The following is a 17,586-nucleotide window of genomic DNA, read 5'->3' as shown; positions in this document are numbered from 1 at the left end:
TCAGCAAAGCATCACTCCCTGATTAGCTCAAAGCGTTTTACGCACGCTTTGATAGGGAGAACACTGATGTGCCTTCCCGAGCCCCCATTCGCCGTGATGGTATTTCGGTCATAGTTACAGAGGCCGATGTCAGAAGATCCTTCAGAGGGGTGAACCCTAGGAAAGCGCCTGGACCTGATGGTGTACCCGGGTGTGTTTTAAAAACCTGTGCGTACCAACTGGCTGGAGTTTTTACGGACATTTTCAACCTCTCACTTCTGAGGCCTGAGTTTCCACCTGCTTTAAAAGGGCATCAAGAAGAGCAAGGTGACGTGCCTCAATGACTATCGACCAGTGGCACTAACGTCTGTGATGATGAAGTGCTTTGAGAGGCTGATCATGGCGCAAATCAACTCGTACCTCGACAAAAACCTGGACCCACTGCAGTTTGCTTACCGCCACAACAGATCAACGGTGGATGCGATCTCACTGGCTCTCCACTCCGCTCTGGACCACCTGGACAACAAAAACTCATATGTCAGGCTGTTATTCATTGACTACAGCTCGGCTTTTAATACCATCATCCCCTCCAAGCTGGTTACCAAGCTCTCAAATCTGGGTCTCTGCACATCCCTCTGCAATTGGATCCTCGACTTCCTCATTCACAGACTACAGTCTGTCCGTATTGGTGGAAATGTGTCATCCTTGATAACAATCAGCACAGGAGCACCTCAAGGCTGCATGCTCAGCCCCCTGCTGTACTCACTCTATACTCATGACTGCGTAGCCGGACATAGTGCAAACTCCATCATCAAGTTCGCCGAAGGCACCACTGTTGTGGGACGTATCACTGATGGGGACGAGTCAGAGTATAGAAGTGAGATCGACCGATTGACCAAATGGTGCCAGCACAATAACCTCGCTCTCAACACCAGCAAAACCAAGGAACTCATTGTGGACTTCGGAAGGTGTAGGATGGGGACCCACAGTCCCGTTTATATCAACTCATACCTCGACGGTGGAAAGGGTCAAGAACTTCAAATTCCTGGGCGTGCATATTTCCGAAGATCTCTCCTGATCCCAGAACACTGATGCAATCATAACAAAATCACATCAGCACCTCTACTTCCTGAGAAGACTACGGACAGGGCTGGCCTTAAGCCCCGCGTTAATTTTCCATATTTCATACGGAAATACAAATTCGCTTTGTTAAATAAAGATTTTTAAAAAACATTCGCCATACAGATTTTTTTACAAAACGAACATGGATAACAACCGCTCCATGGACATCAGACACAAACGACTTGTTAACTACTACTGTAGCACTTGTTAACAGCCAGTAGTTAACAAGTAGTTATACAATGGGTCATCAATGCATCGATCCACATTCCTCAATAAATGTAATTGTGTTTTGAACACGTATTAATGACGCTGCGTTCCTTTGAATACAATTCACGCGGCGTCATTAATACTTGTTCAAAACACAATTACATTTACTGTGGAATGTAGATCGATGCATTGATGACACATTGAGAATTTCTTAAAACTCACCATCATGATTGAGGGCTCCTTCTTGGTGAGCTTCTTGGTGTGCAGCAGGTTAGTCATTCAATTTACCTACTGACCCACGTTGTGCCTCTCTGTCTTTCGCTCCCTCCCTCTCTCTCTCCTGCTCCCCATCTCGTCTCTCTCTAGCCCTCTCGGCATTCCCGGAATCATTGACATTTTGCGGTAGACGAAAATGCTGGAGAAACTCAGCGGGTGAGGCAGCATCTATGGACTGAAGGAAATATGCAACGTTTCGGGTCGAAACTCTTCTTCAGACCCGGCTATTTCCTTCGCTCCATAGATGCTGCCTCAAGCCCTGTCCCACTGTGCGAGTTCACCCAAGAGCTCTCCCGAGTTTAAAATCTCTGTGTAGCATCTCTGTCCCTATCTTCAAATTCCCACTTTGAAATAAAATACAACTTTTGACAAAATTTCGCTGCAGGATCGCGATTAGTCGATTCCCACGCATTTTCAATCATCGTTCGATTCAGTGTAATTTTCACACCTAGTTGATGCAGCTTTTTTTGAAAGATACAGTACATTACAATAAATTGTGAAATGGAACTCAGAAATTATGGGAGGATTACATAAAACGACAATTCAAAGGTAATGAATATACTGAGTATTCTTATTTCAATCATGAACATACAATAGTGATATAGGACACCAGGTCCTACTACGGTAAACTCACGAGCTACTACGGTATGACTACGTTGAAAAGTATAAATTTTTTACATCCAGAATATATTTTACTCGTGGACATTTTTCAACATGTTGAAAAATCTTCACGAGTTACCACGTTTCCCGTGTACCTATTGTTAGCGCTAAGAAACGTCCCCAGCTCCGACGTACCCGCTACGTTCATTCTACGTGCTTACTACGAGTTTTTATTTTTTTTAAACGTCCTGGCCCGTGGCGGCTCCTGATAAGTGATATGTTCCCTCCGCGGGTGCTGCCTTGCCCGCAGAATTCCTCCAGCACTCTGTGTTTTTGGTTTGGCTCTGAAGTTGAAGGTGGACCCCCCTGGGTCTATCTTCAACTTCCTGTCTGTGGTGGATCAGCAGGACGGGCAGGGGCTCTGGGGAGAGGGTTGCGTTTCTGGTCGAGACCCTTCAGACAATAACAAGTACTCTCACCGATGAGAGTTCAGTTCAGTCTGAAGAAGGGTCTTCTCTCCAGAGTCGCTGCGCTGCCTGTCCTGCTGAGTTACTCCAGCTTTTGTCTATCTTCAATTTCAGAGTTAGATAAAATTTCTCATGGGAGGCTTATAGCGTTCCCCTAGTTCCTAAAACCAATTTCCATCACTGATCTGGCATATAAATTCATGACAGTGAGATTTTAAAATCATGTTATATTCTTGTGTGAATGGGATTCGTTTGTTATTTGGATACTTAGACTATTTTTTTAAATTATCCTTTTCTTAAGAAATAGAATCTACAGGACATTCTTAATGAGAAAGTAGTGGGCAGAAAGGCATGTCATGCGTGGTTTGAAGAGCAAAAACTTGTAGAATACAATGCCAAAATTGAAAAGTTGAGGAAAAACAAGGTGTACAGAGATGTTTATTGGTTACAATCTGAGGAGTATGATGATGCTACTGATTATGGTATGCCAATGTACCAGCTAGCAACTGATCATCTCCATAAAGACCTGGTCTATTGCTAGAAATTTTAATTTATTTACCTGTCTGTTATGGACTTACAGCATATAATACAATAATATTAAAGTTCTGATCTTGAGAATATCACATTTTTGAATTTTCAAGGTAGTCTGGGTGTTTATTACTATTTCCGTCACAACGGCAATTTTGTAATTAGCTACAATTAGGTAATTAACTAATTATATGCTTTAATTTCAGGTCATCCAAGTAAGATGTTTTATATTTGTTTCAGATTGCTTCAATCTATAATAACTGAAAATTTCATTCAGTCCTCTAAATTTTTAAGAAAGTTATGGGCTTTTGACTGTCCTCGATCACAGCTTTTGTGTTGTCAATGGAAAAACAAGATGCTAATTTCCGAGTATGAAAATGGCCATAACTTTTTAAATACTGAAGATATGAAAGTGAATTAGGTGTTAAATTAAACTTCATTTTATGCTTTATCTGATGGGATAAATTGCTACTTCATTTTTAAAATCTCAAAATTTTGTGACATTGCTAGAAAATGTACCTGCATCTTGGAGGCCGAAGGTTAGGTTGTTAGCCAAGAAAGATAGACTTTGTTATCCCTCAGTACAGCAACATCAAGAACGGTGTTGCTGTACTGAGGGATAGCCAAGTCTATCCCTCATTGCTAGCAGCTGATGGGAAGCATCTGAAAAGTGGGAAGCGGCTGTAAAAGGACAGCGCTGTTGGGGGGCTTACTCCATATGTCAGGGCGAGCAACCTCAATTGCTCCCTTCTTCGTGCTGACACAAGAGTAAGCTACACTGCCCGCTGTGATGTTATCCATCACCCGTTGACCCACTCCGCTCTATGATCTTAGGTCTTGAGCTGGTCCCCTCACTGTTCAGACGGAGAGCATGCCAGAGGTGAGCGGGCTGGCAGAAGGCGCTGAGATGGCAGTCGGTTCTGCTCCGGTGATAGTGGCTGCTCGTAGCCACGCGAACTGCTTCCCTCCCCGGCCACAATGCGGCAGCAGTGAGTGAGTGTGTTACCGGCATGAACCCGACCCCCTCCTTCTCAACGCTCCTGCCCTCCCCACAACTTTACCCCTGGCTAGACTCCCCGCACGCTGTGAAAAGAACTCTCCCCCCAATTGGTCCCTTGAACTAGTTTTGTCGTTCAATAAGATGACAACTGATTCATGTGTCCCGGTGTGCTCCCGGTTTCCCCACCATCTTTCCACCTGCCGTCACCCTCCACCCCCCACCCATTCAGTAATTCAGAAAGAAGGAGATTTGGAAGCCTTGGGCAAATTGAATTGTTACTTTATTTATTCTTTTTATTTTTACGGAGAGAACAATATGCGCATGCGAGGTATAAGATTTCTTTAAAGCCAACTGACTGTCATATTACTCACAACACGTGACTCATTTATGATTATTTATTTATATTTCTATGAAAATTGTTCCCGATTGGGCCCCGCACCTCCTAAGGCCGGCCCTGATTACAGAGAGTCAGTATGTCAAGGAGGACTCTCTCGAACTTCTCCAGGAGCACAGTAGAGAGCATGCTGACCGGTTGCATCGTGGTTTGGTACGGCAACCTGAGCGTCCAGGAGAGGAAAAGGCTGCAAAAAGTTGTAAACATTGCCCAGTCCATCATCGGCTCTGTACCATCAAGGGGATCTATCGCAGGCGCTGCCTCAAAAAGGCTGCCAGCATCATCAAGGACCCACACCATCCTGGCCACCCACTCATCTCTCTGCTGCCATCAGATAGAAGATACAGGAGTCTGAAATCTGCAACATCCAGGTTCAGGAACATCTCTTCCCCACAGCCATCAGACTATTAAACACAACTTCAAACAAACTCTGAACTAAGCCTATTGCACTTTATCTGTTTATTTATATGTGTGTGTGTGTGTGTATATATATATTATATGGTATATGGACACAATGATCCGATCTGTATTTATGCCTACAATATTCTGTTGTGCTGCAGCAAGCAAGAATTTCATTGTCCTATCTGGGACACACGACACTCAACTCTCTTGACTTGACTTGTTTGATTAATTTGCTTTTTAATAGGACAAATTTTCTTACTTTGTATAGATTGTTAAGCAGTCAGTTCTAGAACTTCATCTACAACCAGAAGATAACTTTGTCCTGAAAATAATTCAGCTGGAGGAAATACTTCAAGTACGTCACTCGGTTTTCATAGTTGGCAATGCTGGAAGTGGAAAATCACAGGTAAATAATAGTTTGATATAGTTCAGATCACGGACAGTGTTTTTCTCATTCATTAATGTCATCTTGATGTACCATGATCCACAACTTATGTATTTGACAAATCCAATTGATTCCTCATATGAAAGATTGCCTTCCTTGAAGTAAACAAGTTTAATTTGGTTATATGAATTTAAATTCCCCAAAAAACAAGCTGTTAGAGGAACTTAATGGATCAACCAGCTTCTGTGGAAGGAAGTAGACAGACAGCATTCTGTGCTGGAATACTTCTTCAAACGAAAGCAAGGTCTCAAATTGAGAAAACGTCATTTGTCTATTTCCTTGTACAGATGCTGCCTGGCCCACTGAGATCCTCCAGCACCTTAAGTTTTCGGCATATGTGGCCTTGTGTGCCTCTTTCTCAATCTATAATGTACTCATAGTACTCAATGCAACCAAGCCTTCACATCCCTCTTGGATAGATCATTCCAAAGATTTGCCACCTTATGGGTATAGAAAACATTGTTGTGTCAAGCCAAGATTGAGTTTGTTGCCCCTGGCAATCAAACTGAACAAACATCAACTCTTGTAATCCCCCTTAGAATTTTATTCATTTCAATGCGATCAGCTCTTATCATTTTAATCTCGAGAAGCACAGGACTAGTTAACCTAATCCTCATACGGCAATCATGCCATCCCAGGAATCAATCTGGTAACTCTTCAGTTGCACTCCCTCTATTGAAAGTGTGACTAAGTTTGAGAAGCTTGACCACTACATGAGTCAGTCAGAAGCGGGTGAATTGATCATGGGGAACAAGGACATGGCAGACCAATTGAATAACTACTTTGGTTCTGTCTTCACTAAGGAAAACATAAAAAATCTGCCGGAAATAGCAGGGGACCGGGGGTCAAATGAGATGGAGGAACTGAGTGAAATCCAGGTTAGCCGGGAAGTGGTGTTAGGTAAATTGAATGGATTAAAGGCCGATAAATCCCCAGGGCCAGATAGGCTGCATCCCAGAGTACTTAAGGAAGTAGCCCCAGAAATAGTGGATGCATTAGTGATAATTTTTCAAAACTCTTTAGATTCTGGAGTAGTTCCTGAGGATTGGAGGGTAGCTAATGTAACACCACTCTTTAAAAAGGGAGGGAGAGAGAAAACGGGGAATTACAGACCAGTTAGTCTAACGTCGGTAGTGGGGAAACTGCTAGAATCAGTTATTAAAGATGGGATAGCAGCACATTTGGAAAGTGGTGAAATCATTGGACAAAGTCAGCATGGATTTATGAAGGGTAAATCATGTCTGACGAATCTTATAGAATTTTTCGAGGATGTAACTAGTAGAGTGGATAAGCGAGAACCAGTGGATGTGTTATATCTGGACTTTCAGAAGGCTTTCGACAAGGTCCCACATAAGCGATTAGTATACAAACTTAAAGCACACGGTATTGGGGGTTCAGTATTGATGTGGATAGAGAACTGGTTGGCAGACAGGAAGAAAAGAGTAGGAGTAAACGGGTCCTTTTCACAATGGCAGGCAATGACTAGTGGGGTACTGCAAGGCTCAGTTCTGGGACCCCAGCTATTTACGATATATATTAATGATTTGGACGAGGGAATTGAATGCAACATCTCCAAGTTTGCGGATGACACGAAGCTGGGGGGCAGTGTTAGCTGTGAGGAGGATGCTAGGAGGCTGCAAGATGACTTGGATAGGCTGGGTGAGTGGGCAAATGCATGGCAGATGCAGTATAATGTGGATAAATGTGAGGTTATCCACTTTGGTGGCAAAAACAGGAAAGTAGATTATTATCTGAATGGTGGTCGATTAGGAAAGGGGGAGATGCAATGAGACCTGGGTGTCAAGGTACACCAGTCATTAAAAGTAGGCATGCAGGTGCAGCAGGCAGTGAAGAAGGCGAATGGTATGTTAGCATTCATAGCAAAAGGATTTGAGTATAGGAGCAGGGAGGTTCGACTGCAGTTGTACAGGGTCTTGGTGAGACCACACCCTGGAGTATTGCGTACAGTTTTGGTCTCCTAATCTGAGGAAAGACATTCTTGCCATAGAGGGAGTACAGAGAAGGTTCACCAGAATGATTCCTGGGATGTCAGGACTTTCATATGAAGAAAGACTGGATAGACTCGGTTTGTACTCGCTAGAATTTAGAAGATTGAGGGGGGATCTTATAGAAACTTACAAAATTCTTAAGGGGTTGGACAGGCTAGATGCAGGAAGATTGTTCCCGATGTTGGGGAAGTCCAGAACAAGGGGTCACAGTTTAAGGATAAGGGGGAAATCTTTTAGGACCGAGATGAGGAAAACTTTTTTCACACAGAGAGTGGTGAATCTTTGGAATTCTCTGCCGCAGAAGGTAGTTGAGGCCAGTTCATTGGCTATATTTAAGAGGGAGTTAGATGTGGCCCTTGTGGCTAAACGGATCAGGGGGTATGGAGAGAAGGCAGGTACAGGATACTGAGTTGGATGATCAGCCATGATCATATTGAATGGCGGTGCAGGCTCGAAGGGCCGAATGGCCTACTCCTGCACCTATTTTCTATGTTTCTATGATATTCCAGATACAGCTTCACTCGAAATATCCACTCTTGTACTCAAAATCTCTTGCAACAAAGGTCATCATAGCATTTTCTTTCTAATTATTGGCTGAACATAGTTATTAATGTCCAGGGACATCCAGGTTGAAACCCAATATATTCGAAACGGCCATTTTCTTATTTCTCAATTCTCGCATAACCTACCTGTCACCAACCTTGGTCTCTTCACACTGATACAGTGATCAAGAAAGCACATCAGCATATTTACTTTCTTGGCATCTGGGAAGATGCCGCATGTCCACAAGGATTCAGAAAGACCCATGAGAGTATTGTCATAGTGCTGTATATCTAGGATGGAGCAGTTCTGGGAGTTATTAACATTTTCTCCAAACCCTATGAGGTCTGACATGATCATATCAAATATGGGCAAAAATGCTTCTGCTGACTGCCATCTTTGATCATCTGTCAACAGATGAATCAGTTCATGTTGAACACCACTTGAAAGCAACACTTGGAAATCTAATGGGTAGCGTAGCGTCTGTGCTTCAGTTGGGAGCCTTGGTAAAACTAAAGTTTATGTATGTTTGGAACACAATTTGCACAAACAAAGATGGGAATGATTCTTGCACATCAACCATCTCAGCTCCAAGACATAACAACATAAATTTCTCACGACAGTATAACAGCTATTTCAAGCATGACATTCGTATCATCAAATCAGAATTGTAAATTTTAATTTCAATGCCACTGCTCAGAAAATGAAGTATTCATGTTTGCATGCTAGTCAGGCAACATTTAAGCAGGGATTGATAAGTGAAGTGGTAAGTAATAATCATGCTACGTTAATACTAGCCAATAATTTTGCTAACTGATTTTCAGCCTGACTGTTTTTTGTTTAACTTTGAAGGTAATGCGATCATTGAAAACGACTTACGTGAACCTGAAACGAAAAGCTATCTTGATTGATCTTGATCCGAAAGCTGTGACCTGTGATGAATTGTTTGGGATTATTAACCCAGCAACAAGGGAATGGAAAGATGGTAATCAGTTCACATTGCTGAAATTTGAAAACAATATAATTCTGTTTATTTCAGAATAAATCTTGCTGATGTAACAGCTATGCAGAAAATGATTGTCCAAAGACTTGGACATAAGCATAGACAAGTTGGTTAGTAAGTTTGAAGATGACACTATGATTGCTGGGGTCGCGGACTGTGAGGAAGGCTGTCAAAAGTATACAGCAGGATGTAAATCAGCTGCAGAAATGGCCCGTAATTCGAGCAAGTGTGAGGTGTTGCACTTTGGGGGATCACATGTAAGGGGAAAATATACAATTAATGGCATGACCCTTCACAACATTAATGTACAGAAGGATCTTAGGGTCTAAGTCCATAACTCTGAAAGTACCAACATAAGTAGATAGAGTGGTAAAAAAGGCACATGTTATGCTTGCATTCAGAGGTCAAGGTATTGAGTATGTCAGGAAGGCCTAATGCAGCTTTATAGGACTTTGATTAAGCTACTTTGGAGTACTGCATGCAGTTCAGGTCACACCCTTAGAGGAAGGATGTGGAGTCTTTGGAAAGGGTGCAGAGGTTTACCAGAATATTGCCAAGATCAGGGGTATTAGCTACAAGGAACAGTTGGACAGACTTAGATTGTTTTCTCTAGAATGCCAAAAGTTGTGGGGAGACCTGACAAAATTATGATAGGCGTAGATAGGATAAATAGTCAGTACTTTTTTCCAAGGTTGGCAAAATACTAGAGTCCATCGCTTTAAGTTGAGAGGGGCAAAGTTTAAAGGAGATGTGTGGGCAAGTTTTTTTACTTAGTGAGTACGTGGAATGCGCTGGTGGTGGTTGAGGCAGATACGATAGCGGCATTTAAAATACTTTTGGATAGGTAAATGGATATGCGATAATAGAGGGATATGAATTATGTACAGGCAGATAAGAATTGATCTTGGCATCATGTCCGGCACAGACGTTGTGGGGCGGAAGGGCCTGTACTTGTGCTGTACTGTTGCATGTTCAGTAAAAACACCAGTTTTCAAGTATGTGCTGGTAGAGGGAAACCAGTAACTAAACTATTTAAGGTACACAGTATGCTTTGTTTTTACATTTCAGGACTGTTCTCAACCATTATGCGTGATCTGGCCAATGTTTCACATGATGGACCAAAATGGATTGTGTTAGATGGTGACATAGATCCAATGTGGATTGAATCTCTTAATACTGTGATGGATGACAACAAGGTCGGTCACCATTTCAATGATTAGTTGGGACTGGCTAAGTTTGTTTGAGTAAGAAAGCATTTATGAATAATGGACTGCCAACTCATTTATTGTAATTCTGTTGACAAGATGCTTTTGGAGTTTTTTTGCCATTCCTGATATAACCTTTGTATCGGTCTCTAATTTAATTACCTTCAGTTTTTAATTTAAGTTTTACACAACCACCATTCAACAGTTTGCTAAAATAGTTGGTATCACTTCTGGCATTCCTTTGGGAATTAGATTTGTACTTGCCTGTTAAAGTAGTTTCCTGCATCTTTTCTAACACAGCAAAACCTCAAAAGTATTGCTGTTCTTGTCTCCTTGAATTTTATGATGTTGAAGCAAGTTGTAGTGAAATTGAGAGGTGCATTCGTTTCCAACGTACATCCTCTCTGTACTCTCCCAGACCCCGCCACCTTTACTCCACATGTACAGGAAGGAAATACAGATGCTGGTTTAAACTGAATATAGACACAAAATGCTGGAGTAACTCAGCGGGACAGGCATCAACTCTGGAAGGAAGGAATGGGTGACATTTCGGGTTGAGACCCTTCTTCGGACAGAATAACTCTACTGTCCCAGATTTGTGTGTGCTATAGAAATATTTTTACGCCCCTATAATACCTTTTCCCAATGACTGAATCCCCTATCATTGTTGCTCTCATGTCTTTTCTACCATTACCCATGTAAAACATCATCCATTGTTCTATACCCTTGAACAGCTGTTAGGACTCCTGATGTACCTAACATGCTGATTAATGATCTGGTTTCTCTTCTTAACATGCTGACCAATAACCTGTTTTCTTTTGAAAATCCAATTAGTGAGGTGACATCTTCCTCAAATATGCCATCTGTATAACCATTCAGATGTATAGCCAAGATGCCAACTGATGCTTAATGTAGAAATTAAGACATTTAAGACTTGCAATTGGCAATGTGTGTCACAGGATATATATACAAGGTGACTGAGGAGAGCTAGCAAGACTGTTTACTAGAACAAATGTCCTTCAGCTTTATCATTAATTACTGCCGTACATTGTTATTTTCGACCTAATTTCACTCTTTAGTACCGAACAGGACCTCCTTGGTCCCCCTCTCCAGGACTGTTTTGCAACATGCAGTATTGTTTAACATTTTAAACAGTAAATACTGAGTTGTGTCGTAGTTGTTTGCGAGCTAGACACAATAGGCCACAGATTCTTCTGTGCAGGGGACTGTAGTTTAAAACAGCAGCTGGTCAAATCGTCGAGAGTTTGTCAGGCTATCTCTATGTTGTGTCTACGTGGCAAGATGCCGTCCTTGGGATTGTATAAAATTATTTTTTTTTGTCGAATTCCTCAAGCTGAATAGCCTTTGTACAGCTAAGTTTTAGGTGAATTGTTACACCAGAACAGACAGGAAATCGTGGTTTTTGAACGGACTTTAAAAAAAAAGAGTACAACATGATGGCAGCGTCCACGGGCTACATCAGAAACCTTGGCACTTGTGACAAGAGTAGAGAGCCGTTCAGCTCCTATATGGAGAGAGCAAATATGTTTTTCACGGCAAACAACATAATGGAGATTAGTGGTGAAGGAGAGATAGTGACTGAAACAAATAAGGCCATTTGCGAATGCATGAAAGCGATTCTGATCACGGAGATTGGTCCTGAAGTGAACGGCACAATCGTGAATCTCCTTGCGCCCATAAAGGCAAAAGACTTGCCATTCAATTACATTATGAAGAAGTTGGAGGAGCACTTCAACCCAAAGCCTCTGGAAATTGCAGAAAGCTATAAATTCAGCACTAGAAACCAGAAGCAGAATGAGACAATCAATGAGTACATTGTTGCCTTGAAAATTGTAACTTTGCACTGTAACTTTGGAACCTTTCTCGGATGTGCACTATGCCACAGATTTGTTTCTGGTCTAGTGGATGAACGAATTCAGTCCAAACTCATGAACACTCCAGACCTTACATTCGAGAAAGCATGCAAGATTGCTACCACAATGGAGATGGCATCAAAGAATGCTTGCGAGTTTCATCCACCACGGACTGCAGTGGCCGTTTACAGTCACTGTAAACAGTGGCCGTTTACAGTCACAAGGCTAACAGTGACCGTTTACAGTCACAAGGCTATGGCCAAACCAAGATCCGCTAAACCAAAACCAAAGTATGGCGGGGAGCCGAGTTCAGCCAGTTGTTATCGTTGGGAAATCACTCGTCCCAATTTAGTCGGTTCAAAATGGCCAAGTGGTATAACTGCCAGAAGAAAGGCCATATCGCCTCAGCATGTTGGGCCAAGCTTAAAACAGGAAACCAACAATCTGCGGGAATCAAGTGACAACACCAGAGAGGAGTTCACAACTTGGAGGTGAACCCAGATGGAAATGAACTTGTGTTGTACACCATTTCACCATGTCAAGGAAGACTCTCTCTAACTTCTACAGGTGCACAGTCGAGAGCATGCTGACCGGTTGCATCGTGGCTTGGTTCGGCAATTTGAGCGCCCTGGAAAGGAAAAGACTACAAAAAGTAGTAAACACTGCCCAGTCCATCATCGGCTCTGACCTTCCTTCCATCGAGGGGATTTATCGCAGTCGCTGCCTCAAAAAGGCTGGCAGTATCATCAAAGACCCACACCATCCTGGCCACACACTCATCTCCCTGGTACCTTCAGGTAGAAGGTACAGGAGCCTGAAGACTGCAACAACCAGGTTCAGGAATAGTTACTTCCCCTCAGCCATCAGGCTATTAAACCTGGCTCGGACAAAACTCTGATTATTACCAACCACTTTCTGTTATTTGCACTATCAGTTTATTTATTCATGTGTGTATATATTTATATCATGGTATATGGACACATTTATCTGTTTTGTAGTAAATGCCTACTATTTTCTGTGTGCTTAAGCAAAGCAAGAATTTCATTGTCCTATACAGGGACACATGACAATAAACTAACTTGACTTAACTTGACTTGACTTGACTTATGCAACCAGCCAAGGCAAGGACATTCGAACTAAACTATTGATAAATGAACAGTTAATCGATATGTGTATTGACACGGCAACAGATTGTTCGGTCATGAGCAGAGACCTGTACGAAACAAAGTTCCCACAGACACCATTGTTTGAAAGTAAGGTCAAGATGAGAACCTACTCGGGCGAAGTTTTGGAGACATGTGGACAAATGAACTGTAAAGCTCAGCATAATGGTCAGTCAGTAACACTGCCCATCATAGTGGCCAGCTACAGAAATAAACCAACCTCCTTGGAAAGGATTGGCTGAGTAGGATAGAGTTAGACTGGAAGAATATTTTCAGCTACGATTTGTTCAAATCGCGTCTCGAAAACATCATAACCAAACATGCAAACACTTTTGCTGACATTTCATGGGAATAACAGGGTACTCTGCACAAATTCGACAACTTCACAAATAACGGGGGTTCCGCTCCCCTGCCATAGATGAGGCTCGCACCAGGGTCTCTTCCATACCCCGTAACATTGCTCTCTTGCCCCATCCCCCCACTCGCAACTAGGGCAGAGTCCCCCTAGACCTCACCTTTCACCCCACTAGCCGTCACATACAAGTAGTCCTCCGTCAGTTTCGCCACCTCCAACGTGACCCCACCACTCGCCACATCTTTCCATCTCCCCCCCTGTCTGCCTTCCACAAAGACCGCTCCCTCCGTAACTCCCTTGTCAATTCTTCCCTTCCCTCCCATACCAACCCCTCCCCGGGCACTTTCCCTTGCAACTGCTTTACCTCCCCTCTCGACTCCATTCAAGGACCCAAGCAGTCGTTCCAGGTGCGACAGAGGTTCACCTGCATCTCATCCAACCTCATCTATTGCATCCGCTGCTCTAGATGTCAGCTGATCTACATCGGTGAGACCAAGCGTAGGCTTGGCGATCGTTTCGCCGAACACCTGCGCTCCGTCCGCAATAACCAACCTGACCTCCCGGTGGCTCAGCACTTCAACTCCTCCCACCCCCCCCCATTCCGAATCCGACCTTTCTGTCCTGGGCCTCCTCCATGGCCAGAGTGAGCACCACCGGAAATTGGAGGAACAGCACCTCATATTCCGCTTGGGGAGCCTGCATCCTGGTGGCATGAACATTGAATTCTCCCAATTCTGTTAGCCCTTGCTGTCTCCTCCCCTTCCTATCTCTCACTCAGCCCTCGGGCTCCTCCTCCTCCTTTTAACTCTCTTCTACCCGCCCCCACCCCCCATCAGTCTGAAGAAGGATTTCGGCCCGAAACATTGCCTATTTCCTTCGCTCCATAGATGCTGCTGCACCTGCTGAGTTTCTCCAGCTTTTTTGTGTACCTTTGACTTAAGCAAGATGTGAGACCTGTGTATTGTCAACCAAGACCTGCACCATATGCACTAAAGCAACAAGTGGAGGAAGAACTCGACAGGTTAGAGCGGAATGGAGTACTCGTGAAGACAGACCAGAGTAACTGGGCAACGGCAATTGTGGCCGTACCCAAGGCCGACAAAACTGTTCAAATATGTGGTGACTACAAAGTCACAATCAACCAAGCCATTGATGACGAACAATATCCGTTACCAACCTCGCAAGGTAATTACGCAGAACTTAGCGGAGCAAGAGTCTTCACTAAACTGGATTTGTCTCACGCTTACGCCCAACTCAATGTCAACAAGGAAAGTCAGCAGTACTTGACTATCAACACATATATAAGGGCTTGTATTCACATACAAAGCTGCCCTATGGTGTGAAATCCTCCCCGAAAATGTTCCCGTCTGTCACGGACAAAATGTTACGAGGCATTCCACACTGTGTGTGCAACCAGGATGTCCTACTGATATTCACAGAGGGCGTGGTAGAACATCTGGAAATCCTTGAGCAAGTTCACACATGACTGAACTGCCACAATGTCAAACTGCGACAAAGTAAATGTGCATTTGCGCAGTCAGAGGTGGTCTACCTTGGATTCAAAGTAGATGCCAACGGACTTCGCCCTATGAAGGCGAAAGTTGAAGCAATAGTGAATGCTCCAAAACCCAACAATGTGTCAGAGCTATGATCAGTCCTTGGGATGGTGCAGTTCTATGCACAAGTCCTTCCAGATTTAGCAACTGTGCTAAAGCCACTACATCGTCTGCTACAAAAAGATGTGAAATGGACGTGGGGAAAGGAACAGCAACGTTCATATGACATTTGCAAGGAAAGCTTGGCAATTTACAAACTCCGTTTTTACTACGATACGACACGTGAGATGAAACTTGCTTGTGATGCTTCAAGTTATGGTGTAGGTGCAGTGATCTCCCACGTAATGAATGACGGACAGGAAAAGCATATTGCTTTTGCATCCCGCACCCTATCACCGAGTGAGCGTAATTATGCACAGATAGAAAAGGAAGCACTCAGCATCGTGTTCGGAATCAAGAAATTCCATCAGTTTCTCCTCGGCAGACCATTCACCCTACTGACTGATCACAAGCCTTTACTAGTGATACTTGGTCCCAAGTCAGCTATACCTTCCATGGCAGCATTAAGGATGCAGCGCTGGGCAATTTCGCTGTCCCCGTACGACTACACGGTTGAGTACAGAAGCTCCGTGCAATGCAGTTGCAGATGCGTTGTCCCGGTTGCCCCATGAGAACTCTGACGTGGGAAGTGAGAACTCAATCTACACACTGCAACTTGTAGATGAAGACTTTCCAGTGACTGCAACAGAAATTGCAGCAGAAACAGAGAAAGATACTGTGCTGAAGTGGGTCTATGAACAGACATTGAACGGTTGGACTGAAATCAATAGTGGATTAAACTGAGTTCTGAACTCAGAGCTGAAGCCTTTCCATAATCAACGCCATGAATTATCATGTGAGCAGGGATGCATTAAATCGGGTTACAGAGTGGTTGTACCAGAGTCTTTGCGAAACAAAATTATGAATGAACTTCATGCTGAACATCCTGGCATAGCAAGCATGAAGTCAATTGCCAGACGTTTTGTGTATTGGCCTGGTATTGACAGTGACATCGAGTCACTGGAGAGCAAATGTAGCGTCTGCCAAAATTGCCGGAGTAAACCACCAAAAACACCATGGCAACCCTGGTCATGGCCAAGTAGACCTTTTCAAAGAGTTCATGTAGATTTTTGTGAAAAGGGTAATGATCACTTTCTGGTACAAGTAGACAGTCATTCCAAATGGATAGAGGTTAAGCATATGGAGTCATGCACTACTACTGAGTGTACCATAGATGAGTTGAGATCAATTTTTGCATGCCATAGTTTACGGGAAGAACTTATTTCTGATAACGGGCCTCATTTTCGTTCAGAACAGTTCAAAGAGTTCATGCAGCGGAATGGTGTAAAAAACACTTGTTCCCCCATACCGGGCAGTGGAAAGGTCTGTTAGAGTTGTCAAAGATGCTCTCAATAAACAGGTTCTGCAGGATAATTCAAAGCTCAGCATGAAACATCGTTTGGCTAGTTTCTTGCTGAAGTACAGAACCACACAACACACAACAACAGGTTACTCACCTGCAGAACTGTTGATGAAGAGAAGGCTAAGAATACGCCTGTCTAGTTCAACCAAATTTGGCCTTGAGAGTTGAGCAAAAATAGTTAAGTCAAAAACGTCATTTTGACTCCTACAAAAAGGAGAGGTACTTCAAGCCAGATAAGCAGGTTTGTGTTCTCAGTCCTCCCAACAAGTCCAGTTGAGACAAATGGGATGTTGGGAAAATAGTGGAAGTGTGTGGAACAAAAAGATACTTAGTTGAAGTTGGAGATAGGATCAAAAGTGTTCATGTTGATCAAATGATTCCAGCCAAAGATGAACTAAAACAAGCATGAAGTCCTAATCCCTGAGTTTCACCTGAGTTGGAATAGACCACTGTGATTGAAAAACAAAGTTCAGTTAGTACAGAAAAAGAAACAGATTCCTCTGGTCAAAGTCAGGGTACTAAAACACTAAAACAGAGCCAAACAAGCCTACAGTTGAGTCAACACCTAAACCTGTTACACCTGTTATCGTTAGACGATCAGGCAGAATTCGTAAACCAATAGTCAGATTAGGTTTGTAAATTAAGTAACTCTCTGTATAAGTAAAACAAAAATGTGTAGATGCAGGAAAAATGTTCCCAATGTTGGGCGAGCCCAGAATCAGGGGCCACAGTCTTAGAATAAAGGGGAGGCCATTTAAGACTGAGGTGAGAAAAAACTTTTTCACCCAGAGAGTTGTGAATTTGTGGAATTCCCTGCCACAGAGGGCAGTGGAGGCCAAGTCACTGGATGGATTTAAGAGAGAGTTAGATAGAGCTCTAGGGGCTAGTGGAGTCAAGGGGTATGGGGAGAAGGCAGGCACAGGTTATTGATAGGGGACGATCAGCCATGATCACAATGAATGGCAGTGCTGGCTCGAAGGGCCGAATGGCCTACCCCTG

General features: G+C 43.3%; 1 protein-coding gene across 1 annotated transcript in view; it reads left to right on the top strand.

The window, feature by feature from the left end:
* The window catches only part of dnah17 (dynein axonemal heavy chain 17), a 187,261-nt gene that overhangs the window by 103,433 nt on the left and 66,242 nt on the right, over positions 1 to 17,586 (top strand). The window contains exons 40-42 of the mRNA XM_033044269.1: positions 5,244 to 5,381; positions 8,822 to 8,954; positions 10,041 to 10,168. Coding sequence (XP_032900160.1) covers positions 5,244 to 5,381; positions 8,822 to 8,954; positions 10,041 to 10,168 — 399 coding nt within the window. The remainder of the gene's footprint in view (positions 1 to 5,243; positions 5,382 to 8,821; positions 8,955 to 10,040; positions 10,169 to 17,586) is intronic.

Source organism: Amblyraja radiata, chromosome 26, assembly GCF_010909765.2.
Source record: "Amblyraja radiata isolate CabotCenter1 chromosome 26, sAmbRad1.1.pri, whole genome shotgun sequence".
Lineage (NCBI taxonomy): Eukaryota > Metazoa > Chordata > Chondrichthyes > Rajiformes > Rajidae > Amblyraja > Amblyraja radiata.
Note: the sequence above shows the minus strand (reverse complement) of the source record. Positions and strands in the feature narration are given on the sequence as shown.